This window comes from Nuphar pumila, chromosome 15 (assembly GCF_984573655.1).
Source record: "Nuphar pumila chromosome 15, dmNupPumi1.hap1.1, whole genome shotgun sequence".
NCBI lineage: Eukaryota > Viridiplantae > Streptophyta > Magnoliopsida > Nymphaeales > Nymphaeaceae > Nuphar > Nuphar pumila.
Window position 1 is genome coordinate 21,368,009 of NC_143263.1, and position 26,373 is coordinate 21,394,381.

The 26,373-nt window shown below is 36.7% G+C and overlaps 1 protein-coding gene across 3 annotated transcripts in view; it reads left to right on the plus strand.

The window, feature by feature from the left end:
* Positions 1–2,979: 2,979 nt before the first annotated feature.
* The window catches only part of CYL1 (alpha-N-acetylglucosaminidase family / NAGLU family), a 256,762-nt gene continuing 233,368 nt past the window's right edge, over positions 2,980–26,373 (plus strand). For all 3 annotated transcript variants that reach the window (XM_089988290.1, XM_089988292.1, XM_089988291.1), the window contains exons 1-5: positions 2,980–3,581; positions 3,908–3,981; positions 11,064–11,272; positions 19,965–20,086; positions 23,830–23,915. In XM_089988290.1, the coding sequence (XP_089844416.1) occupies positions 3,357–3,581; positions 3,908–3,981; positions 11,064–11,272; positions 19,965–20,086; positions 23,830–23,915 (716 nt within the window). In that variant the 5' untranslated portion in view covers positions 2,980–3,356. The remainder of the gene's footprint in view (positions 3,582–3,907; positions 3,982–11,063; positions 11,273–19,964; positions 20,087–23,829; positions 23,916–26,373) is intronic.

Consider the following 26,373-nt stretch of genomic DNA (forward strand, 5'->3'; position numbering starts at 1 on the left):
CTAATGTGCCTACCTTCTTATCACCCAAGTGGTTGACCTGAAAAGCGGCTTGTTGCCTCCTGAAATCCCCACCAATTTGGGTGTTGTTTTGAGAGTTTTCTTATGTGTTTGTTGAGCCCAAAGGCTGCCTAATATCAGGTCACAAGAACAAAGAATTCTCTTCACAAAGGATACGAGCCTAATGAATGTTAGACCCTACTCTTATGCACACTCCCAAAAGGATGGGATAGAAAACAAGTGTGGGAGATACAACAAGGAACCATCCACCCTTTCACGAGTCATTTCTCTTCACCTGTACTTTTGGTGAAAAAAAGAATGGGACATGGCACTTTTGAATTGATTATCAGGCATTGAACAAAATAACGGTGAAAGACAAATTTCTGATCCCGTTGATCAAAGAGCTTTTAGATGAGCTATATGGCACTACCTTTTTTACTAAGTTGGATCTCCATTCTGGGTACCACCAAATGAGGATGGTTGATGATGACATCCATAAGATGATGTTTAGGACACATGAGGGCTTATATGAGTTTCTGGTCAAGCCCTTTGGGATAACCAATGTGACTGCCAGGTTTTAGGCCATCATAAACGATGTGTTCAAACTACACCTCCGGAAGTTTGTGCTTCTATTTTTTATGATATATTGGTGTACAATTGATTTTGGTAAGATCATTTTCAGCATGTTAGAGATGTCATGAGGACCTTGAGAGAGCATCATTTGAGTGCTAAGATGTTCAAGTGTCTTTTCGGATAAACAGAGGTGAGTTACCTTGGTCACTACATACCCGTATTTGGAGTTTGAACCAACCCAAACAAATTGGAAGCTATGAGAGTGTGGCCCAAGCCATAGACCATGAGAGCCATGAAAGGTTTAGGTTTGTTTGAGATTATGGCATTATTGTTCAACCATTGACAACACACTTGAAAAAGGACATGTTTAAGTGGATAGAGAAAGCTACGGGTGTCTTTGAGCGGTTGAAGGATGCCATGTGTCATGCGCCTGTGCTAGCCTTGCCCATTTTTTTTAAGGTATTTGTGGTTGAATGGATGCTTGTGATAGCAGTGTAGGGTTGTCCTATCCCAAGATGGATACCCAATACCGTATATGAGTATGACTTTGCCAAACCGGAGTCGTGCTTGTGAATATATAGTGAATATGTAAATAACACTTTCATACAATGTGAAATAAATGATCTTTTCCTACAAACTCATCACACACATTTTCAAAAGGAACATATAATGGTGATCTTATTACTTGTTCAAAGTATCTTCAATATGATGAGATATTATAATTCTTTTTTTTTTTTCAAGTTATCCTAAGTTAAAGAGCTGGCTTAGCATTTACCATCACCTTCTTTATTGGTTCTTATCAAAGATAAAAAAATTACTAGTCATAGGGATTTATAATTAAATACTCATGACAAAGGATTGCTATACTTGGTCTTTTAAGAGATTTAGACTTTATAGGCTGTTGAATAGGAAGAGTACCTTGGGGATTTGTGCCCCAAGAAAAATAGTACATCAGGGATAAGTCTCAGTTCACCCTAGGGCTGTTCACCTTTCTATAGCTTTTTGCCAACTATTGGCCGCCCCATTATCTTTAATAGATACATCACGATTTTTTTCCCTCACACATGATTCTTTTTAGCTCTTTAAATTTTTTTCACGTGTGGCCACTCTTTGAGCTATTTCTTTCATAAGAATCTTGTTACATGAACCTATGACTAGATGATAACTTTACACAGAACTACCAAGTCTAGGGGCATGACAAGACTTTTCTCTTTTTAGCATTGCCATTCGCTTTAGCCTCATTCATCTCTCGGTTGGTTTGGTTAGTAGATGTAGTCCACCTAAAGCTAGTGATTAGGGATTTCTTGGGAGTGACCAAAGGAATTAAGAAGCAAGATCAAGCAAGAAGTAACTTTTTGCAAAAGAAAGTTCTATATAAGCAAGATCAAGCCAGAAGTAACTTTTGCAAAAAAGTTCTATATGGTCTTATATCCAAAATTTTAGAGCACCTTATTGCAAATTCCAATGTTTCACCCCTATAAATCCTCAATTAGAGTACAATGATTTGGCCACTTTGCTTTATCACCCGTTTTTATCTTTTGAAGATAACCTGATTATTAGCATTTTAGCTTCCCCAATTTTCTTCACGATATTATCTTTCGATAGACATTTTCCTAAGGCCATGAGAACACCTTTCTAAATACACTCTTGTTAACAATAAAATCTTTTTAAATACATTGCATTGATAGGATCAAATAATTCAACTTCATCAAAGTATGACTTGTTTATGAGAAAGTGCAGCTCATAGTGTTTGAATCAAACTCAATCACTATTTTTTATCCAGGTGACAGCCAACTTCGGATCTATCATTGTTGAAGTGAGCTTTCTCTTCTTGAGGCTCAAGAGTGCAAATGACTCGTGTGTTAAAAGTATGCATAGGTGTCGAGTGGTGTTCAAGGCTGAAAGACAGTCCGCCAAACACTACGAAGGATCCCACCAATGTTGGAGATGGATGACAATCATCGTAGCAAACCCTTGCTGCAAGGTCAAAGTGATAGGCTCCTCAGGTTTTTACATTGTTGGCCATGGTTGGCAAGTCCGGACTCCCGACCAAATTATAAGTTTGCCTTCAACAGCACTGATCTCTGTTTGATGGGATCCGCGCTCCAGCAAGACTAGTTTTTAGTCTAAAGCTGTCATTGGTTCCGGGCCAGTACCAGATTTGATTGATCAGGTGTTGGCTAAATAGATTCTATTTTGCTTTTTTCATGTAATTGGATTCAGATATTCATGAATATTAGTTCAGTATAAAAAAATCAAAACCATATCCGCATCTGATTATACTTGGATATGGTTTCGGTTTACTAATTCCAACTAAAGCGAGTTGAATATCAAACAGTTGGCATTCTTAATGGGATACTATTTTCTACCCTCGTAGATAAGGAACCCTCTAGTTGGAACTCTTGGTATATTGTAACCGGGTAAATTCTTGTGGGAAAGGGACTTCCCCACAAGAAAAAACGGATACTCATAACCCACCGCTATCATTTGCAGACTGCAGAACCCACTACTGCCGTTTGTTGGTAGGAAGAACCGCTGGCCGAGATCTGGTCACCATTTTAAGATGGCGCCGCACAAAAATTGTGCAATTGCATTGCACTCGATCCAGACTTATTTAGCGGCATTACCTGCACGGTCATCTCCCACGGGTCTACGTACTGGGGCTCACTACAGCCGAAGGATAAATCCATATACTCAGTCCCATCGCCTCCTCCTTCTCCCCCACTGTACTGGCGGAGGGGCATTCCCGTTGTTTTCCTTCTCTCGTCGGAATCGATTTTCCTCGCATGGATTCCCGCGCGAGGATGCGATCTCTGCTCCTCATTCTCCTTCTTCTCCTCCTCCTTCCGCCCCCCCGAACCCACGCTGGGTTCGATCTGATAGAAGGGCTGCTGAAGAAGTTCGACCGCGAGCGCGCTCCCGCGGTTGTGCAGGAGGAGGCCGCCATGGGCGTCCTCCGGCGTCTCCTCCCCTCCCACGCCTCAGCCTTCAGCTTCCAGATCGCTCCCAGGGTGAGAATCGTCCGACTTGCAATGTTAGATCCCCTGGATTCAAGTAATTTGTAGTTTTTGGGCGGTAAATTAGGGTTTCAAACAATGTTTGGTCTTGTCCTAAACGAATTCTATTGGATCCCATTGTGACTGTCGGAAAATTCTGTTGGATTCCCTTGCGATCGTCGGTATTCACCTTGTTCAAAGCAAATTCTGTGGAATGCTGACATGATATCTGATGGAACTATAGCATATCATAATTCTCTTCTGTTCATATCTTTTTATGCCTTTATTTATGTTATTGTATCCATTGCCTGAATTAACCATTCTTGAATTGGTTGTACCAGGGCAGCTGTGGTGGATATAGTTGCTTCTCAATAGAAGATTATAATGCTTCAAGCGAGAGCGGACCAGAGATTTTGTATGTGCGATTTTTTACTAGTTGAAGAAAGCTATGCTAATTGGTTCCGTAACGTCCAAGTGTCCTGGCTTTCAGGAAACACCTTGCCACCTCTTATTTGCATCTTTAGATATGATCAACTCGCTGGCATCTCCCTTATGTTCACGCTGCCTTACAATAAATACTTTTAGTTTATTTTCTCTTGCACTAAACAATAAAAACCTTCGTACTCCTCTTTATCGTTGTGTTATTATTATTATTTGTTTTCTGGGTTGCCTGTGTTCATCTCTTGTTAAACCCTTTTTTGTTGTCTTGGTGATAGTAGAAATCTTGAATTTTGGTGTTTGCACTTGTTGGCAAATTGGAATTTCTAGCATATTTGATGTTCGCTGAAAGCGGTCCACATAAAATTGCATTCTTGCTACTTGTACAACTCGTTCTGTAGCTGCCATAGTCCATGAGATTGTCCTACATTCTCACACAAGAATTTATTCCATATTCCAGCCAATCAACAACTGAAATATAATTGCACGAATGTACATTTGTATTGAAAATGAAGCTATCTCACAGAGTAATGAAGGTTACTTTTTCCATGCGCTTTGGGAATCTAAGGACTTCTTTTTTGCCCTTCTAAGGTTGTATCATGATGTGTACTGTTTTCCAATAAGATTAGTAATATCTTATCTTGGTCCATATAGTTTGGCACAGAAGGTGCTGGTTAATCATTGTGTACTTAGCTCACATTTGCTATTTCTTGGAACTACAATTTGTAAGGAAAACATAAAACAAACACTAGATTAAAAAACTCTGTAAATGAATGTGCTACTTATAGTGTATACATGAATATGATACCTGACATTATAGTTTATACATGAATATTATACCTGAAACAATTTATATCTTTTACCAAGGCTGGCATAAAAGAAAACAGAATTAAGAAGCAACATAGGAGGTCAATGCGTCAAATGAGGGGTTTTTAAGTCCATGTGAAACTGAAATGAGAAGTGATTCAAATGCATTTAAGAAGTGAATCAAGAAGCATTTTAATGTCCGTAAGTAAAAAGAGTAAAAGCTATTACACTGATATGATTATCCTATTACATCTATGATGCATTACTTTTTTAACATAAACTATATGCTTATGGGATCTAAAATCATTTTCTTATTTTTTTACACCAGATGATTATACAATTAGTTTATTTTATGTCTATCAACTATAAAGGAAAAACCTGAAATGAACATCTTGGGCCCCAGCACAAATTATTACTTATTAGCAAGGTTGTATGTATTGTTACTATACAGAAAATCGATACGATACACACTCATACCATGATACGAGTGCGTATCGTATCTGTATCGTACAATACAATATCAACACACTTAAAAAGAATCGAGTCATAATTTTTTCTTTTTGGGTTTTAAATACCTCTAGCGGACCAACTCCCTTATTTGTGTAGAAGCCATAAGAAGGGTATTCACATACCCTATGAGTTGTGAGTGCGATTTGGGGGCCGATCCATGTGTAAGAGAGATGCCTTTTGCGGTTTGCTCAAGTAAGAGTGCATTTTCACTTAAGGAAGTGAGATAAGGTAAAAAAATCCTTGTTATTTTTTTTCATTTGTGTATGATTGAAGTTAAAGGAGGGTAAGTTTCTTTTTTTTTGATGTTTTTAGAAGATATTATTTTATTTTTAGTTTTTTTATCCTTAATCCCATTTTTTGTGCCCTTAAAACTCAAAATTTGTCCCTAAGTGTGCTATTGAACATTGTTTTACATCTTTGTAATGATTAGATTTAGTAATCCAAGCTCTATGAGGTCGATGTAGAGTGGAGGTCTTGGAGGATACTCTCAAATGTTCCTGCATTGAAATATTGAACACCAGTGGACTTGGAGATGTGTTTGAAAGGAATAATGAATTATAACTTTTGTTGTTTTGTAATGTATGACGGATTATTTAAATTTAAATATCATGTTACGGGGGATAAAATTCCACTATGAAATTATGTACATATCGTATTCTTACTGGTATTCATATTGAACTTCTTACTAGTCTTATAAAAGATGATAAAAGAAAGACACAAGTATGCGCAACATTTGCGGGAAAGAAATTGCCAGAGGTGGTCCCTGATTAAGAAGATGAAGATGACCCATCATTATCTCAAGCCACTGAACGATGCAATAAATGAAGAAAATCATTGAGTTAAAGTTTAACACTGAAGATGACTTTTATTATATGTTTCTGAACTCTAGCTTTATGCCTTTCCCCTTCGCATGACATTGTGTAACTAAAAAATGTAACTTTAACTTTTGCAACGAGTTATGAAAACTTTTTGACTTTTGAATGTATCATTATTTTGTCTTAACCGATTGTATTTGTGGTGATTAAATGTGTGACTATTGCACAACCAAATGCATGGCTATTTAATGTTTAAGAAAATATCTATGTTTAGTTAATCTTATTACACAAATAAATTATGTTCTTGTATTACATAATTTTTTTTTTGTTTTTTATAAAATTTTTAGACTTATTTTTTTCAATGAAATTTATGATTTTTTACGATATGATATGATAAGTATCTTACTTTGGGCCCGATCGATACGGGTTACGATATGATACTTACAACCTTGCTTATTATTACTCAATGTTGTGAAAAACGTTGAGACGTAGTGAAACACTCCACCAAAAATGAAGCCAGGCGTAAAGCTTAAGCCTCAAAAATATATTTTTCATTTTTTTTAAATATCTAAAAATACAAATAAATAAAAAATGCTTTATTCATGAAGCAAGAACCAATATAAAATAGGAAATATCAAATAAATACCAATAAATATGAGAATAACATGTAAAACCGAACACAACAACTTGATCTAAGTATCTTATAAATAAAATATGAGCATTCAATAAAAATTCGAGTAACAAAATCACTAATTGTTGCACCCTCTAGAAAATCTGGATTTAAAATGGACACACCAGAGATAGAACCGAAATCGGGATCAACGAGTAGGATAAGAGTGCAACGAAGGATGCTTCAATCAGAGTCCCACGGTTTTGAGCAGATTGGACTTGCTGGTTTTAGTTCAGGGCCTGTGGGTCGTGTGCTTTGTGGTCTGCACCCTTGTAGGTACGATGGGTAGGAGGTTTGGGGATTCTCAGGGTTATGGGAGACAAAGCCTTGTAGGTTTAGGACAAATCGGCTAAATTCAAATTGGGTTCGGTGAGAGGTTCAGGTATATCTATATGGCCAGGACTTGAGAAACTTAGTTTATGGGTTCCTAGGCTACCTTGCAATGTGTGCCGAGACCACTTACAAGTATGCAATAGGTTAGGGAAGTGTCCCACATGTTGTGAAGTGCTGGTGCTTGATCCATAATGAGGAAACGTTTGCCGAATCATCGGGGAAACAAGGTCACACACGCCAGGTGTCAGAAGATTTGGGCTCTTCGAAAGAGATGATCTACCAGCCTATGGAGGTCTGGTCTTCACGTGAACTAGGTGGTGAAGAGGAAGAGAAGGACCAACAGAAGCACGACTTAGGATCCTCACCATAGAGACCTCTGAAGAGGACAAAATACAGATGACTAGAGAGAGGGATGTTTAGGGAGAGAGAGAGAAAAGCGAAGGAGAGGAAACTCAACTTATAAGTTGAAAATTGATTAAAATGCCATAATTCGTAATAAGGGGACCCTAGGCCTCTGTTTATAGTGCTTGGCTTGGGTATGGGTCTAGCTCCAATCCGAAAAGTAAATCTCACCCACTTACCTCATACACCCTTTAACTGGTAAAATACTAATTAGAAATTAATAAACCTACCTAAAAGCAATAATAGTAAAATGGTAACAATACTCTATCTCTACCAACTCTAACCAAATAAAAAGTGGGAAAGAGGGGGTGGGGTAGCTCCCTATTTAGGAATTTGGGGACGCCCCACCCTTTCCTTTCTTTTCTGCTTCACAAGGGGTACCCTCCCATGTAGGCCCCACCTTGTTGACTTGGTGACTTTTCTTACCTTTCTTTGTCTTCTCCTCCCTCTATGTGCCAAGTGCCATCTTAAATAAGAAAAATTTCTTTTCTTGTATTGAGCTCTCCTTGTATGCCATGTGTCTACCCTGTCGAACCCATATCCTCCAACCTTGTTTGAGTAGGAAGAGGACATGCGTCCTTTGACTTTTCAACTAGGAGAAGAGCCATGTCAATATCCACATCACTTCCTTGGGCCTCACTTTGATTTGGGAAACCCCTCTTGCTTGGATGGCATGACAATTGGATCCTGGAGCACGGATTAGACATTTTTTATGGATTTTGGACCGTAACACTAACAATCAAATTTCTCAATATCATCATATAATGCACACAAATTCATCTAAAGTTCTAAACAAACATTAAGCTATTTTTTCGTATCAAACTACTAAAATCACACATAATAATCCATATCTACACTTAGTTTCACAAAAAAAAACATTTTCATTTAACAAAAAAATATTCTTAATTTTCATGATCTAACAGTTAATTACATGCACATACATAGTCACATGCATATTTGCCAATAATTTCACAAACTGAAAGTAACAATTTCACACATACGATTTTTATATAAACAAACTAACAAAATTGACATATATAATTTTTATACACAGTTAGTTAATTGCAAAAAAAATCCAGTGATTAGGAGGAAGAAGAAAAAGGGAAAAAACTGGGAAGAAAAAGGATGGAAGAAGAAGAACAAGAAAAGGAAGGAAGAAGAAGGGAACTAGAAGAAAGAAGAAAGAAGAAAGAAGAAAGAAGAAAGAAGAAAGAAGAAAGAAGAAAGAAGAGGGGAAGAAGAAAAAGAAGTGAAGAAGAAAAAGAAGTGAAGAAGACGGAGAAAAACAAAAGGAGAAGAAGAAGAGACGAAGGAGAGAAAGGGGGGTTACATACCTGGTGCTCTTCTTCTTTCGGCAGGAGAGAGAGAGAGAGAGAGAGAGAGAGAGAGAGAGAGACCTAACCCATCAAGCCTCCCCTTTCCTTTTTTACGTATTAGATTTGGGTGATTGTGACATACCGCAAGGCCTTTGAAGGCACTAGAGTTTGAAATCTGCCACGTGATTACACTCAAAGCCTACATGAAATTGACATGATCAACTGGCTCTGGATGAGGCAGAGCAAATTCCAAAGGAAATATAGGTTTTACTTTGCTTGCAGACTAAATTTCACGTTATTGTATACTCCTGCAAGGATGAGATATCAGTTATTTCTTTCTTAATTATGGAACAACTACACTCTGGATGGGCCTAACACCAAGGGCATGAGAAAGCAGAACATGGGTCTAGGCACAAGTCAGTTCAAACCTGAAACCAGCCAGGCCAAGAAATGTTTGCCTTCATATGACCTACCTATTTCTAAAAATGTCTTGTACATGGTAACACACAGACACGGGTGCCATTAAATTCAATGGCCTTTTCTGGAGATTAACAGGTCACCCATTCACTATGTCACATGGGTGGGGGTACGGGTGCGGATACGGGTACGGGTGCGACACGGGTGCGGATACGGGTACGGGTGCAGAGCAATTTCAAAAATTTTGGACACGGGGACACAGCTATATATATATATTTAAAAAGTATATATATATAATTATAATAATAATAAAAAATAATAATAATAAGATCCGACCCCGATACCGTCTTGGATTTGGGTCGGGTCTGGATCTGGACCGACATGAGTCCAAATTAATTTTAATAAATGGACAAAAATAGACTCGGTCAAAGTTGACCGAGTCCAAAATGTGGACGTACTCGGCCCTGGTGCATTGACCGAGTTCGACACTTAGTTGACCGTGTCCGCCCCGTGTCCGAAGCCGCACCTGTGTCCGCACTCGTGTCGACCTTTTAGCCGAGTCAATGTGACTTAGGGTGAATCCCATTTGACCCAATTAGTTTGAGGTGTGCGCCTTAGCTTGAGGCAGGCCTCGCCTCGAGGTGTATGCCTCAAGGCCTATGAGGAGCACACCTTAGGCCTTTTGCGCTACATATGCATGTCGCCTTGAGGCGAGGCACACTTTTTGCACCTTGAGGCACACTTTTCACAACACTGTTAGTACTACATTAACTAATAAGTAGCAAATAATAACGAGATTAGCAAACAACTAGAAATTACATATGATAGTGTACCTAATAGTGCACATGTTCTTACAACAAGAAGTTTCTGAAAAGTATTGCTTTGACTTGTTTCTCTAATAGATAAACTAAAATACTAATTTTTGAGTTATAGAAATTACAGTCATTTATGATTTATTCCTCAGTCTAATTAAAGTAGCCCAAGTATGGTTCTCTTCTTATAGGAATCAAATTACATTAATTTTGTAGAATGTTGGCTTTTAAAGAAAGTACAATTTTAATGTTGGAAATCTGATGTCCTTGAAGGCATGTTCCCATGAGAAGGGAGCTGAGTTTCGTAAGAACTTGGTCTTTAGCTTCTAAAGTGGGTGTTCAGGAAGTGAGTTTGCAAAGATAGATAGAAGCTTCTGGTAACCATGGTTATATTTTAGACATGTGATCTGACAATTATTACTTATCACTCTTGGCATTAATTTGGAAACATGTCATTATTTAATAATGTCAAACTTGCAAATATATATCCGGTCTTTATTAGTTCTACACTAAAAAAAAACAAATGCATCTCTGCACCATATTTGTAATGCTTTTAGTTTAGATAACTAATCTGTCAGTTATTGTTCTTAGTGTTAATTAAGAACCATACAACATTATTATATTATTGCTCTTATGCACATAGATAGACATGGATGTGCTTGTGCACCCTTCTTTTTAAAACACACACAATCATACCAGCCATGTTAATATCCTTGTCAATGCGAGAGGTTGACTTCAATTGCTAGATTTGTAATTGACTGATTTCTTTTCATTATGTTATTTATATGCCCGAATTTGGCTTGAGTTTTGCTGGAGAATCATGTAAATTAGTGGAGAATCATGAGTACCAAAACCTTCACAGTGACACCTATATAGCATATGCAATGGGGATGCTAATCTTCATCAGACTCTGATATTTAGTGTATGTTTGTTAGAGTTAAATCTATGTTCTTATTTGTCAATTATCTTCATGTCAGGATTAAAGGCACCACATCAGTTGAGATTGCATTCGGTCTGCATTGGTATTTGAAGTATTGGTGTGGTGCTCACATTTCTTGGGACAAGACTGGTGGTCCTCAACTTGCTTCTGTTCCTCGGCAAGGATCACTACCACATGTTGGACGTAGAGTGAGAGTTCAACGTCAAGTTCCTTGGAGTTACTACCAGAATGTTGTTACTTCCAGCTGTAGGTTCCTTTCTTCACTTCCTATTTAAACTGTGAAGCAATGCAGTAACACCAAGGCATTGAAGAACTGTTCACCATTCCCAAGTTTTGGGCTATGTCATGTAGGTATGGGTACAGGAACATAGGGTACAACACAGACGTTTCTAAAAGTATGGATACGGGGATATGTCTATACATATATACATTTATATGTGTATATGCTCTTTGATATATATATATATATATATATATATATATATATATATATCATAGTGAAAGATATCGACAATATTTTAAAAAATATTGTGATAGTATCACTGTATTTTCAGTGAATGATATTAAAGGTAAAATATCACGATATTTGGAAAATATCACCAATTTAATTATATTGCGATATTATTAATTATTATTTTACTGTTTTTATTTATTTTTTACATCTTAAATATGTTATTTTTACATAAAAAAATATGGTCCATTGATTGATTCCTACTATTTTGACCATGCTGAACACATCCATACAGTCAGATTTTGTCAAAATATGGTTCATGGTAATCTTCCCAGCCTCATTGTGGGAAGGGAGTGCACTCCATAGTCCATACTCTGCTGTAAAGCTCAATGTGGTGCTTTCAGGAGCTACCTAGTTAGAGCCTGATCAAATATACAAGTCCTTCAAGTTTTTTAAATCGGTGTTAATAGCTGCTTGGCTTGGACATCCCATATTCATTTCTTAGTTCATGGAGTTGTTGGACATGCATCTAACCTTCTACTGTAAAATCAAGCTCATGCTTTAATGGTGCAGTTTGTACCTATGAGTTTATGATTGTGTTAGTTTTGTTGTCAATATATTCAAAACATCACATTAGTTAAGGATAAACCTTATGTTATGCAGCCTTTCTAGTGAAACATAACTTGCTATTAAATGGAATCTTTCTTTTGATACCGACTCTGAAATTCTAATGTAGTGTTGATATCTTAAAATTTTTGAGTCATCTAGTTCTCTTTGACAATGTTGATGGGTCACTGTGTTGTGCCAAAGCCAGAGCTTCTGTATCCTAAGATGTCATTTTTAACTAACTGGGCAAGATTTTATTAGGATGTTGATTCAGCTTGATGCTGAATCTACCAAACATTGTGTATATTGTTTTTTTTTAAATCTTTTTCCTCATGATTCTAGCAATCATATCAACCTTTAAACTCGATTTGGCATTCTTGGTCCAAGTCCTTTAATGACTAAGTTTGAAGCTAGCTTGAGCCTAAAAACCAGGTCTCTACACCAAGTCACTGTGCATGCATTTATGATGAAAGGGATTGTTCATTGACGCTTTAAAATGGATGGATCAGGGCTCCCTGATTCAATCCTATAGCACGGTCTATAATGGGTCACAGATGCTTCCCTTATGGTTGCATCTTCCCCCTTCTCTATAAAAACTGCAATGAAAAGAGAAAAATAATACAAGAGTGTGCCTCTTATGGGCTTACAAGAACACACATGAGCATAAACACAAAGACCATTTATGGGTCAATAGGAAAATACAAACACAAGGGTCTCTTAAGGGCTAAAAACACAAGAAAAAATAATTTCCTTTATTGAAGCAAATATGGTTGAGAAATCATGAAAGAATAGGGACAAAAGGTCCCTTTATATAGAGTACAAGAGGCCAAGGGAACTCCCAATAGAGTCGTTGGGAGCTCCCAACAGCTATAAATGTGACTGTTGCCTATATAAAAAAGGACAAAAATAATAAAAACAATAAAATTACAAAACTGTCCCTAGAGGACAGGACCTATTACAATTAGGGAAAAAGATCAAAATGCCCCTAGAGGGCATTACCTATTACAATACAGGAAAATGTAGTATATATATATATATATATATATATATATATATATATATATATATATATATATATATATATATATTGAACACACATATATATAGGGTGTAAATATTGGCTACTAATGAAGGCACAAAACTAATGAGCTAGAAATCATATGTGCAAGTTGTATCGACTCAATCTAACCACATAGACGTATTCAACATCATTTGTTTGCTAAGGATCAAGCCTTGGATCATGTTTTTTTTTATGTAAAAATGTGATCTTTTGAGTAATATATACAACTTTAACAAAATCATCATCATCATCATCATCATCATCATCATCATCATCCCTTATTCCAACTATACACACATTTTGTAATAGTATAATGGCACACCCAAGCTTCCAACACCAGCACCTTAGCACCTTGGAGTACCAACACACACACACATATAGGGGTAAATATTGGCTACTAATGAAGGCACAAAACTAATGGTCTAGAAATCATATGTGCAAGTTGTATTGACTCAATCTAACCACATAGATGTATTCAACATGGTTTCTTTGCTAAGGATCAAGCCTTGGATCATGCCTTTTTTATGTAAAAATGTGATCTTTTGAGTTATATATACAACTTTAACAAAAACATCATCATCATCGTCATCGAGCCTTATCACAACTATACACGCATTTTGTAATAGTATAATGGCACACCCAAGCATCCAACACCAACACCTTGGAGTACCAGTGTTGACATGGTTATGCTTGAAATTTGGAGGTATTCATTCCACAAATGTTGAAACTATATGCTTTTGCTCTTTTTTAGTATCCAGTGACTGTTTTGACTTATGTTACATATCAATGGTAATGTTCAACTAAAAGATTTGAAAGCCTGTAACGACCCCAACTTATACCTCTTCAAATTGCGGTTTTTTTTTTAACCATTGCAGAAACATTCCCAGAAACCCAGGGCTTTTACAGTTTCACTTACCGTTGGATAACCCAACCAACCACAAGGGATTTTACATTTATCACTTAAAACCCAAGCATCTCATTATTTATTTATTTTGAAAGAAAGAGTGTTTAAACAATAATAGTAAAAGATATATCAGAGTTATGTAAATGACATAAAAGTAGACAAAGAAAAACTGGGCCACGCTGTCCCTCTGTGAACCATCCAGCAAACATGTGACATCGTGACTCTCTCAGAAGCTTGTCGCTTCATTGATCATCTGCGATTGCGAAAAACCATAGTAGGGTGTCAGAATGAAATCCTGAGCAGAAGTACCTCAAATGAAACAAGTGAGCTAAATAATACAGATAAGATTTCATGCAATAATTTAGAGGAAATACATTTATGACAAAATTCATAATTCAATTAAGCATTCATGCAATAAAGATAATCATTAAGCATAAGGGAACATTTAATAAATAACAGAGATCACAATCTAAGCAATAAAATCATTTAACATGCTTTAGAGAAAACAACAGTATGCATTCGTCAATATTTAACAGTTAATGGGATAGGTAAACATGCATGATCTAATGCATAACAGGAAATAAACATGACTTTAGTGCAAAATCTGAGTAAATTATTATCTTTTATTAGGATTTTCTTTTCATATGTATGTCCATATTAAATGCATACAATTTAAGTTTCCCTTTTTAATTACCGTTGCCCGTGGATACATCAAATAGGTAAAAACTCCGAGGTCAAGTTAGGTTCACAGGGTAGCTTAGCACACAATTTGTATTTTATTACTGACTTCCAAACTTATCCCTTAACCAAAACAACTTTCAGAACATTAGACCACCAATCTAATGTCGGGGACACTAGAGACCACCCATCCACAAGTGCCACTTTTCTTGGTATACCAAAATAGTAGCTTTGTCTACACACCACCCAAAGGCAAAGTGGTGGACTCTCCCTAAAATCGTGGCCAAGAGAAAGAATCTCAATATCGGGTTCAAGGGCAACAACAATGCATACAGAGTTTTTGTATCCTTTCGGTTTTTTTCCAAACCGCAACTCCAAGAGTCCTGTACTTTCGACGAGACATCTTAGAAAGTATATTACACAATTCTTTTATTTTTATTAGATTATTATTATCTCATTTTTTTGATTTTCAATTCAGTATGCAAATAAAGGCAACAACTCGCATTTACACCTGCGAGAGCCATCATGGGACTCTCGCCCGTGGAAACACATAGAACAGTGCAATACAAATAAATGTGGTTTTTGTGATGCATTTAACAGTAAATAAAGGAGCATCTAGTGCTCAAGGCTCTCCAGGCCTGCGATGATCCACTTGTATCTTGATGTATGATTTTTTAAATGCTTGACAATTGCAATATGATGCATTTGTTAGATAATTACAACTTATATTATTTATTGTCTATATACATGTTTTATTTTGTCAATGATGACATAAATCTTATTTTTTGATAAAATAAAAATATATAATTACATTTTCGCTTCCCTTTCGATTCTTATTCGCTTCCCTTTCGCTTCTCACTCGAATCCTATGTCGCTTCCTTCTTCGCTTCTTAGGTCGCTTCCGGTTCGCTCCCTAGGTCGCTTTCGAGACACTTCCTAGGTTGCTTCTGAGACGCTTCCTGGTTCGCTCCTAAGTCGTCCCGCGCTTTTCGCTTTCTAAAATTTTAGAAGTGCCTCGCTTCCCGCTTCCGCTTCCCGCTTCCGCTTCCCGCTTCCGCTCCCCGCTTCCGCTCCCCGCTTCCGCTCCCCGCTTCCGCTCCCCGCTTCCGCTCCCCGCTTCCGCTCCCCGCTTCCGCTCCCCGCTTCTGCTTCCCGCTTCCTCAACTGACAACTCTGGTTTGGAACAACCTCAAAGGAGGGTCACGCGCACCTGCCTACGCGGCCTGTGCCGCCTGCGCAGCCTGTGCCGCTTGCATGGCCTGTGCCACCTGCACCGCCTGTACTGTTTGCGTCACCTGTGTCATCATAGTCTCGGTCAGGGTGTACATGACATCCATCATGAAATCCCTCTGTTCCTGCCAATTCGCGGGAGCACTAGAGGAAGACGAGGCACCCCTACGTTCGTACATCTACATATGCAAGTTTTCCATAAAAATTTAGACCCTTATCGATCCTACCCCCTTGGGGTTGATCCCAAACAAAAATCTTTCATACAATTATATCAAAATTCTTAATGCACACTATAAGAGAATTACTCATGAATACAAACAAGTATAAGAGTTTCAATGCTTAATTAAAAGTATTAAATAGCCTTACCAGTGAAGGAGACTGCTCTGGAGTACGAGGCACGACTTGCTGACACTTTAGGATAGAGCTTACTTATCAAAATTAAAAACTTAATGCTAAAGAGATGATAAATTATTCATGGCCTTTTCCAAACTTTCTAATTTATTATTCATGGCCTTAATCCATTCTGGATGATGTTTGGCCTCGTGATAAAATTGTGGTTCAGAATATGAGTGTATGGCTATTAGGCATGATTTATATTTTGGTTCAAAGGAATCATATGATACAAATCTACTAGGTGCTTTTGAAATTATTGTGGATTTTCTAGAAGAATCTACTTCTTGATTTTGGGAATATCTTTCCAAAGCACATGGTAGATGATCTTCGGTACGTCGATCATAAGTTTGTATGTCATTCTGAGATGGGTCTATATCATGAAGACCCCCATTCATACTCTCACTTATATTATGTGTGTGTTCATTTCTACTTTCATGTGTATCACGAGTATTTTCACATCATTCATGTTCATTGACAAGGTAAAAAAGAAACGAGTAGTCACAACTTTTTTGGATTTTCTCTTTGCAAAAGCCAATTTCATTTTCAAGAAAAGTGACATTTTGAGAAACATGCAATTTGCTTCTTTCAATGTCATAACATCTATATCCTTTTTGGCTTTCGCCATAGCCTAAGAGAACACAAGAGATTGCTTTTGGAGACAATTTGTCATTTTCATTGGTAAAGACAAAGCATTTGCATTCAAAGACTCTTAACCTTTTATAATCAGGAGATGTTTTAAAAAGTTTTTCAATAAGAAAAATATTTTTAATGTTTTTGCAAGGCATTCTATTTAACAAATAGACCGTCGTAAGAGCTGCTTCGGCCCAAAAAGCTTTTGGAACATTTATAGACACAAGAAATGTTCTAGTGGTTTCAATAATGTGTATGTTTTCTTTCGTCAAGTCCGTTTTGTTGAGGAGTGTATGGACACGATTTTTGGTGAATAATTCCATTTAGGTCAAGATAATTTTCGAATTCTTTTGATACAAATTCTCCCCCGTTATCAGTTCTAAAAATTTGGATATTAGTTTTAAATTGTTTCTTAATATAACAATGAAATTTTTTAGAAGACTCAAATACTTCTGATTTTTTGTTTTAAAACGAATATTCAAGAATGTCTACTATAGTCATCTACAAACACAACATAATAAGATACCCCTCCTTTGGATACGACTGAAGCCGGTCCTCATACATCCGAATGTACCAACTCAAATGGGTTTGTAATTATAAAATGCCTTGGTCCAAAGGGTAAGGACTTTATTTTGCCAAGAATGCAATCTTCATACACAAAATCTCTTTCTTTATAATTTGAAAGAAATGGAAACAAGTGTAATTTGTCCACGCTAGGATGTTCTAGTCTTTTGTACCAAATTTCTATATCTTTCTTTTTTACAAAATTACAAAATGGTTGTTTTGGTAATTCAAGATTGTCCACAACATAGAGATCTCCTCTTCTATGGCCTCGCCCAATCGGTTTCCTGGACTGGAGATCCTGTATTAGACAATCATTAGATGAAAATAAAACTTTACAACCATGGTCCGTAATTTGAGAAACCAGTAAAAGATTTAAATTTAATTTTGGTACTACTCTAATATTTGGTACATGAAAGATTGAATGTTTTTAAAAAATTTCAAAACTTTTGATTTTCAGGGATGTGTCGTCGGTGGTTGAAAATAAGAATCATTTGGGTTAGACTTACATTCGGACAATATGGACTCATTGGGTGTCATATGAAAGGAAGTACTAGAGTCAAGGATTCAAGAAGTCTTACCATGGTCTCCACTTGTAGATATGTCTGCTCCCGAAAAAGATGACGCTTGAGCTTTAAGTTTGGGTTGAAATGCCTCCATAAGTTAGGCCAAAGAAAGCGAGCTAATGCATTTGGAGTCGTCTATATCACTCATCTCAACCGAAGCAACTCTTTTGTCTTCTTCATGCTCATCTTTCTTTCGGGACAAAAAGGTTTGATATGTCTCGGCTCATAGCAATGATAACAAATTATCTTTTCACCCTTTTTGTATTCATGATCACCTCTCTTGTCATTCCTTTTATAGTTGTTGGGGGGCCTTCCATTCTCATTTTTTACAAAATGAGGAGGTTTTGAACATTGCATATGCGTACAATATCTTTAAGAGTATATATGTCTTTAAGATATTTTCTTGCATCACTAGTGAAATCAAATTTCGCCAAGATAGAATATTTGTGGATGTCCACACTATTGATGAGCCATCCAATTATTTTGGAGTGACTCATCCTCCACTCTTTCTATTTTTTCTCATAGTCGGAAACGACTTTACCCATTTCCTCTCCTTTAAGAGCAACCTCCTTCCCATCCTCAATTTTTGTAAGAATGAGCTTAGGCTCTTTTTCGGTACCGTCCACAAACCCCATAGTCCATTTTCTCATATTTTGTGTTTTACTACGGTTGCCCACGTCACATAGTTGGTATCGTTTAGGCGTACGAGAATGGAGACTACTACTTCCCTCTCATTCTCCATTTCTTTACAATGCGAAGAAAAAAGAGGGAGAAGAGAAGAGAAAGACTTTCTTGAGGGATGACACACTTTCCAATGCAACAATCCTTGATTTGTTGTATCCGCCCAGCTTACGATCCTCCTCTTGATATTGTCACGATCTTTTTTCACAAAAGTTGCTTTTGGACCACCAAAGCTCCGATACCATGTAATGAAATGGCTTGAATCCAATACACACGCAAAAACACACTTTCAATCAAGTTGAATACTTGATTGAATCATTAAACCACCCACACAAGGGTCTAACAAATTTGATATTGCATAGATACACTCTCTAAATAGATAATGAAATACAAGGTCCAATGGGCCTATTCATAATACAATGAGGGGCCAAAGGAGGCAGCCCCATGTGACTGTTGGGGCTGCACCCAACAGTCACATTTGTGACCGTTGGGGCAGCTCCAACAGTCAAATGGAGCTGCCCCAATCAATCTGAAAAAGTAAAAAAACAAAAAAACAAAAAAACAAAAAAACAAAAAGATACAAAAGGAAAAAGACGAAAAAACAATATCAGCCCCTAATGGGCTGACACCTATTAATGAAAAGACCAAAATACCCCTAATGGGTATTTCTGATTACATAGTTATATATATATATATTATATATATATATTCTAATATATATAAATATATATCATAACAAAAGCTTGCTGAGAAAATGCTGCATGCACCTTGTACTAATTGTTATCTCCTTGCATGTTTATCATAAAGTTTGGCAATGCATCATGAGACTTTCAGAAGTATCCTATTTCTCTTTTTGAGTGGTGAGTCTTATAAGTTCTTTTTGCAAGAAATAAGTGACATGCAATCCCGTTGGATGCATGACTCCGAAGTAATGTTTGTAAGAAAGAAGGGACATGCAACCCTGTTGGATGCAGGACTGGATGTTTGATGTCTTCCTGGCCATTGACAATGTATCTGATTGATTTCAAGATTCCGCACGTTTGTGATGTGTTAACAATATTTTGACATTCAGCTTTAGATAACACTGGTTTCATGGATAGAATATGTTGAGAAAGTCGTGCTCTATAGAGATGCAAAAAGGAGATTATGTTCAAAGTTTAAAACTCTTTCTTTTACAGATTCTTTTGCTTGGTGGGACTGGGACAGATGGGTGAAGGAAATAGATTGGATGGCTCTTAATGGAATTAATCTACCTCTAGCTTTTACAGGGCAAGAGAGGATATGGCGAAAGGTGTTCGAGGTAGATTGCCATTTCCTCATTCCCTATTTATGCCTTATGTACACTTTTTCCTGTGCCTTGCTTTGACTTGAAGTCATTTTTTGCCTATCCTTGCGATGCAAAGAGAATTCGGTAGCTAACGTAACTGTTCCCTTCAGCACATTTAAGAAATTTGAGGAATACATCCTTTACATGAAGGAAATAAAAATTGTGATGTGGGGTATGATCTATGTCATGCCATAACTATTCCATGAGGTATTGTGACTATTGTCATAGATGTGCCTAACCCATGACTAGCTGATTTCATCGATATCAGCCCTAATCCAACCCATTTTGTTTCATCACCATTAACATTTGGCAACCAACTAGTTGGACTAGTCACTGACCTAGCTCTCTAGGACTTCTAGGGTGTAGTGCTGCCAATGGATTGGATATGGTTGGATATCCAACCTGAGTCTGACATGTTATTCCGGATATGGATTATTTAAGTAAAATCCGAATGTGCATTTGTATCAGTTTCGGATATGTTCAATCAGATTACTTTCGGATTCAAATAAGCATTTTAAGTCGGATCTGAAATTAATCCGAATCAAAATTCGACCTGATTACATTTTTTACATGTAAATAGTTTTTTTACATTTCATGACAGGTTCAAGGCTTCAAGCAACAACAACAACAACAACAACTACGCCTTCATCCCAAAACAATTGGGGTCAGCGATATGAACCAAAAAAGAAATTCATTTTGGGTCTTCCACATGAATCCTTTTCCTCCAATCATTTCTATCCAACGCCATGTCCTCGGTGAGGTTCAAAGCATTCATATCCTTTCCTATCATCTCCATCCAAGTCTTCCTAGGCCTACCCCGACCTCTTTTAACTAATATATTTTCCCATTTCTCCAACCTTCTAACTGGAGCATCATTAGGCCTTCGCCGAATATGTCCAAACCACCGTAAACGATTCTCTCGCATCTTATTTTCAATGGGTGCAACACCTACCTTCTTACGTATCTCTTCGTTCCGAATCTTATCTTTTATTGTATTTCCACACATCCATCTAAGCATCCGCATCTCAGCTACACTCATTTTTTGAATATGATGTCTCTTGGCAGCCCAACATTCCGTACCATATAGTAAAGCGGGTCTAATAGTCGTCCTATAAAACTTTCCCTTCAACCGCAATGGCATTCTACGATCGCACAGCACTCCAGTAGCACTTTTCCATTTCATCCACCCAACCTTTATCCTATGATTTACATCTCCATCAATTTCTCCATACTTTTGAATGATGGATCCCAAATATTTGAAATAATCATTCACCGGTATATCTTGCTCACCAAGCTTCACTACACTCCCATCACTACTTCGTTGCTTACTAAACCGACATTCCATATATTCAGTCTTACTCTTACTCAACTTAAAACCTCTAGCTTCCAATGTCTGTCTCCATAATTCTAACTTAGCATTAACCCCAGCTCTAGACTCATCAATCAAAACAATATCATCAGCAAACAACATACACCACGGTACATTTTCTTGAATTGATCTCGTAAGCTCATCCATCACTATCGCAAATAGGAAAGGGCTTAAAGCAGATCCTTGATGTAACCCAACCGTTATCGGAAAATTGGTTGTCACCCCTCCACAAGTGTGGACATTGGTTACTACTCCTTCATACATATCTTTAATTATACTAATGTACTTGAGAGAAACACCTTTCTTCATCATTGTCCACCAGAGAACGTCCCTAGGTACTCTATCGTATGCCTTCTCTAAATCAATAAAAACCATATGCAAATCTTTGTTCCTCTCTCTATATCTTTCAATAAGTTGTCTAAGAAGATGTATAGCTTCCATAGTTGATCTTTCAGGCATAAAACCAAATTGATTCTCCGATATCATGACAACCTTCCTCAACCTAGACTCAATCACCCTCTCCCAAAGTTTCATAGTATGACTCATGAGTTTTATACCACGATAGTTTGTGCAATCTTGTATATCACCCTTATTCTTATATAAAGGCACCAAAGTACTCTTCCTCCACTCATTAGGCATCTTATTTGTTCGCCAAATCAAGTTAAAAAGATTTGTCAACCATTCTAAACCTTTCTCTCCCAAGCATTTCCAAGCCTCGATAGGTATACCATCTGGGCCAACTGCCCTTCTTGATTTCATTTTCTTCAAAGCCTCTGCAATTTCTTTCTTTTGAATCTTGCGCATGAAGTCACGATTTATCTCATGAAAAGGAATGGAGAAGTCTCCAAGATCTTGAGCATGACTATCATTAAATAGCTTATCAAAATAATCTTTCCATCTCTCCTTAATCTCCTCATCTTTGACTAAAACCATTTGCGTTTCATCTTTGATACATCTAACCATACCCAAATCCTTCGATTTCCTATCTCTCATCTTTGCAAGCCTATAAATATCCTTCTCGCCTTCTTTGGTATCCAACTTGTCATAAACCTCCTTATATACCTTAGCCCTCGCGTTTCGAACAACTTTTTTAGCTTCCTTCTTTGCTATCATATACTTCTCCAAATTCTCATTATCACGACTCTTACTTAAATTTCTATAACACTCTCTTTTAACCTTAATAGCTAATTTGACATCCTCGTTCCACCATGATGTATCCTTACCTAGTGGTGCACCGCCTTTAGACTCACCCAATACCTCCTTAGCTACTTTTCTCATACCACCCGCTATCTTATTCCACATTGATTCTGAATCCTCCTCGAGACACCAATCAACTTCCTTAACTACCTGCTCTACAAACATTCCTTGTTTAGCTCCTTTCAGTGCCCACCACTTAATTCTAGGATTTATCCTATGTCTATCCCTTTTGCGGCATTGTCTAATTCTAAGATCTAAAATTAAGACTCTATGTTGTGTAGCTACACTTTCTCCTGGTATAACTCTATGTTCAAGGCTTCAAGCATAGTATTTAAATCCTCATGAGAGGCTGCACATAATATAAAAGCATGCATTCATAAATTTCAAATTCCACAAAGGGAAAACCTCACAAGTACTCATGATGTCAACATAAAGAACTCTTGCATGAAAATATTCACATGCATGTACAATGAACAAACAAATAGCATTCATTAACATGCATTTGAGCCAAATGAGAGCAATCACAAGCATTCATTAACAAGCATTCATATGCATACATAGCAATCACAAGGAATTGCAAGAGTTCAATGTCCTAAAAAATCAAGCCAATAAGATCCATTTGAGCCAAATGAGAGCATGGGATTCTATGCAGGGACTCCATTGTCTTATTACAGCAGATATCGTATTGCAGATTGTAACTACTCCCTATGCACACATCAAACACTTACTTGTATGAGTATTCATATGACTATGCATATACTCTTGTTATGGAATTTTGCCTTGTTAATGTGATCAATCATCCAATTGATAATTCCACATGGGAAGTCACATTAGTTCTTTTATTGCTTGTGCATCTGTGTTTGTCTGCATTTGTGCATGTATATATGCCTATGTTTGTGTGCATGTGGGTGGGTGTGCTTATGTTTGTATTTTTGACCTCGGGGAATCTTATACCTAGTTCCCATTTATGACCTTTACAAATGATCTAGACATACATGTGCTAAACCACCAAAATGTACTCTTCTCTGTAAGCCATGTGCTTTGACTAATTCAAGGATTACACTTGCTTTAATTCGATGGATAGTTGATACATCAATTTATGAATTCACTACTGATAGTATTGCACTCTTTGCCTTGTCTTTGTTGATAGAGATTTAATATTACCAAAGCAGACTTAAATGATTTCTTTGGTGGACCCGCTTTCCTTGCTTGGGCACGCATGGGTAACTTACATGGGTATGTTTGACAATCATTTCATTCTCATAGTTTTCTTTTCTATATTGAGCTCCCCAATGTTCTGATAACTCTTCAATTTTCTTTTGCTTTTATTTTAATCAATAAAATAAGGAGGGAGAACAACCTCCTGTTGTTGACTTTATCATACTCTTTGCATTCCACATTGAAACTAAAGATGCCATTAGATGTTTGGTTTTCTGTATTTCAAGGCATAACTATAAACTATTATGATGATAACTTGTTCACATAGTAAAAAATATTGGGGAAAATTTAAATTTATTGTGAAAAAATTGCAAGGAATATATTTCTCACACTTTTCCCATTCTATACACTATATTTTAAAAACATCACTTTTAATTTCTCGCATTTATATCACGGTTTTGTGAATAAACCACAATAAAGACGCTTGAGCAAAACTCAAAGCCTCAATATGTTTTCAGGCTATTGCGCTCCTCAGCATGGGTGTGAACTACTAAAGTGTCAGTGGTTTTTATAGCCACGAGTGGAGGAGGATTCTCCAAGTACTAATCATATAAGGCTATTTCTCCTTAATTTCCACACTCAATGTCTCAAACATTATAAAGTCAACAGCTTATCTATTGAATTATTATTGGATTGCAACTCACCCATTTTCTAAAAACCCTGAAGTGGAATGGTTGACCAACCAAGGGAGCTCAAGGCATCCCTCTCTCTCTCTCTCTCTTTGATGGTGGATGCGAGATTTAGGCTTAGAAAACATGACAACTCTTATCTATTCAGCCATCATGAGCCTTTTAAAAGCAGTGATTACAAAAGAATTAAGTTCAAGTATGTCGAATCATGCTAAATATATTCCAATGTCTTCACAAAGCCTTTGGTCAAACTCCAGTACCTAAATCTTTAAAGCAAACTTGGCTTTGCCCCCTGGTTGAGTTTGAGGAGGATTACCAAGACACAAAATCAGCATGCTGATGATATGAGTGGTCTCAATCAAAGTGATCTTGGTGAGATACGAAACTCATGCTCTATGTAAAACCCGTAATTTTTAAGGATTATTAATAAATAAAGAACTCATTTTTTATATCTCCAAATTAGAAATGTGTTTCTAGCTTTTGAATTTTATTTATTTATTTATTACATATTCATTTGTTCATTCAAGTCAATCAAGGTATAATTTGCATTTATAGAACTATTTTGGGCTATAAATCACTACTTATATATGTATATTATATTCAAATATATTTTTGATGGAGTTTGTAAATTATTGGAGTGTATTTGTATGTTATTTGGATCTTGGTAATGATTTATAGGGTAACTTGCTATTTTTTGGCTAATCTTATTATAATTAGCATTTTTACACGAATGGTTCATTGTATTGCTTGGGTAGCGGTCTTTGCGGACTTCAAAACTCGGTCTTTTGAGTTTCGATTCATTGTTCTTCACGTTATTAAGGTAAGATACCTTAACTGAACTTATAAAGAGCATGCTTAGGCACTAATTGTGTAAGCATGATGTTGCATTGAATATCTAAATAAATTGCAAATACAAGTTATGCTTACACACTTCACTTAGTTGTGGATATCCAAGACTCTTCTGATTGTAGTTCGGAAATCATGCTTGTCATGATTGTAGTTAGCGAAATATGGCGTGTGTTTGCTGCAGGTACACCTGTGTGTGGGTTTGAATGCCTGTGCACTTATGAATGTATAATATATACGCAATGCGTGTCATCATACTTTGGTTTCCACATACTATGTTGCTTTTTGTGTTTGTATGAATTTGATACATGGTGCACATATAACTACTATGAACATGTATAAGTCGTGTTCGATGCATACTGTGAATGTTATATATATTGTCTTATCATATGATGAACTCATTTATTCTTGTATAGAAGAAAGCATGCAAATGTTATAAATTGTTTTGAACTTGTATGTCTTGTTTACTTGAGAAATATATGCGTATGATGTACGGTAGGATGGTCAATGAGATTTTGACCAACCCTTACACAATTATATCTAAGGTGATATATCGATTCATGTGGTGAAAAATGTATATGACTTTTATCGTGTGTGTAAATCTCGAACTACGTAGGAGTTATGTATGTTGAGGTTTAGTTGCTTCGTATTATGAAATGTGCATGTTCACGTATGCATACATAAAACGTTTACGCATATTTCGAGGTTCAATTTATGAAGTGCAATGTTCTTTGTAACGATGATATGATGCGTAGGATAATATGCTTATGTATGATATGATTTAAATGCCACGTGAAATGAAATTATGAATGCATGCGATAAACGTTTAAGTTCAATAGTGACCTTTGGTTCATGAAGCCTTATTGGTTAAATGTGTCATTTTATAATTTTAATGTCGTATGATGTGATGCTTTGATTGTATACATGCTTATGCCTGTATTGATGGCTATCGACCCTGAGAGTGGTCAATTGTATTGATGCATGTATCACAATAGTTTTCA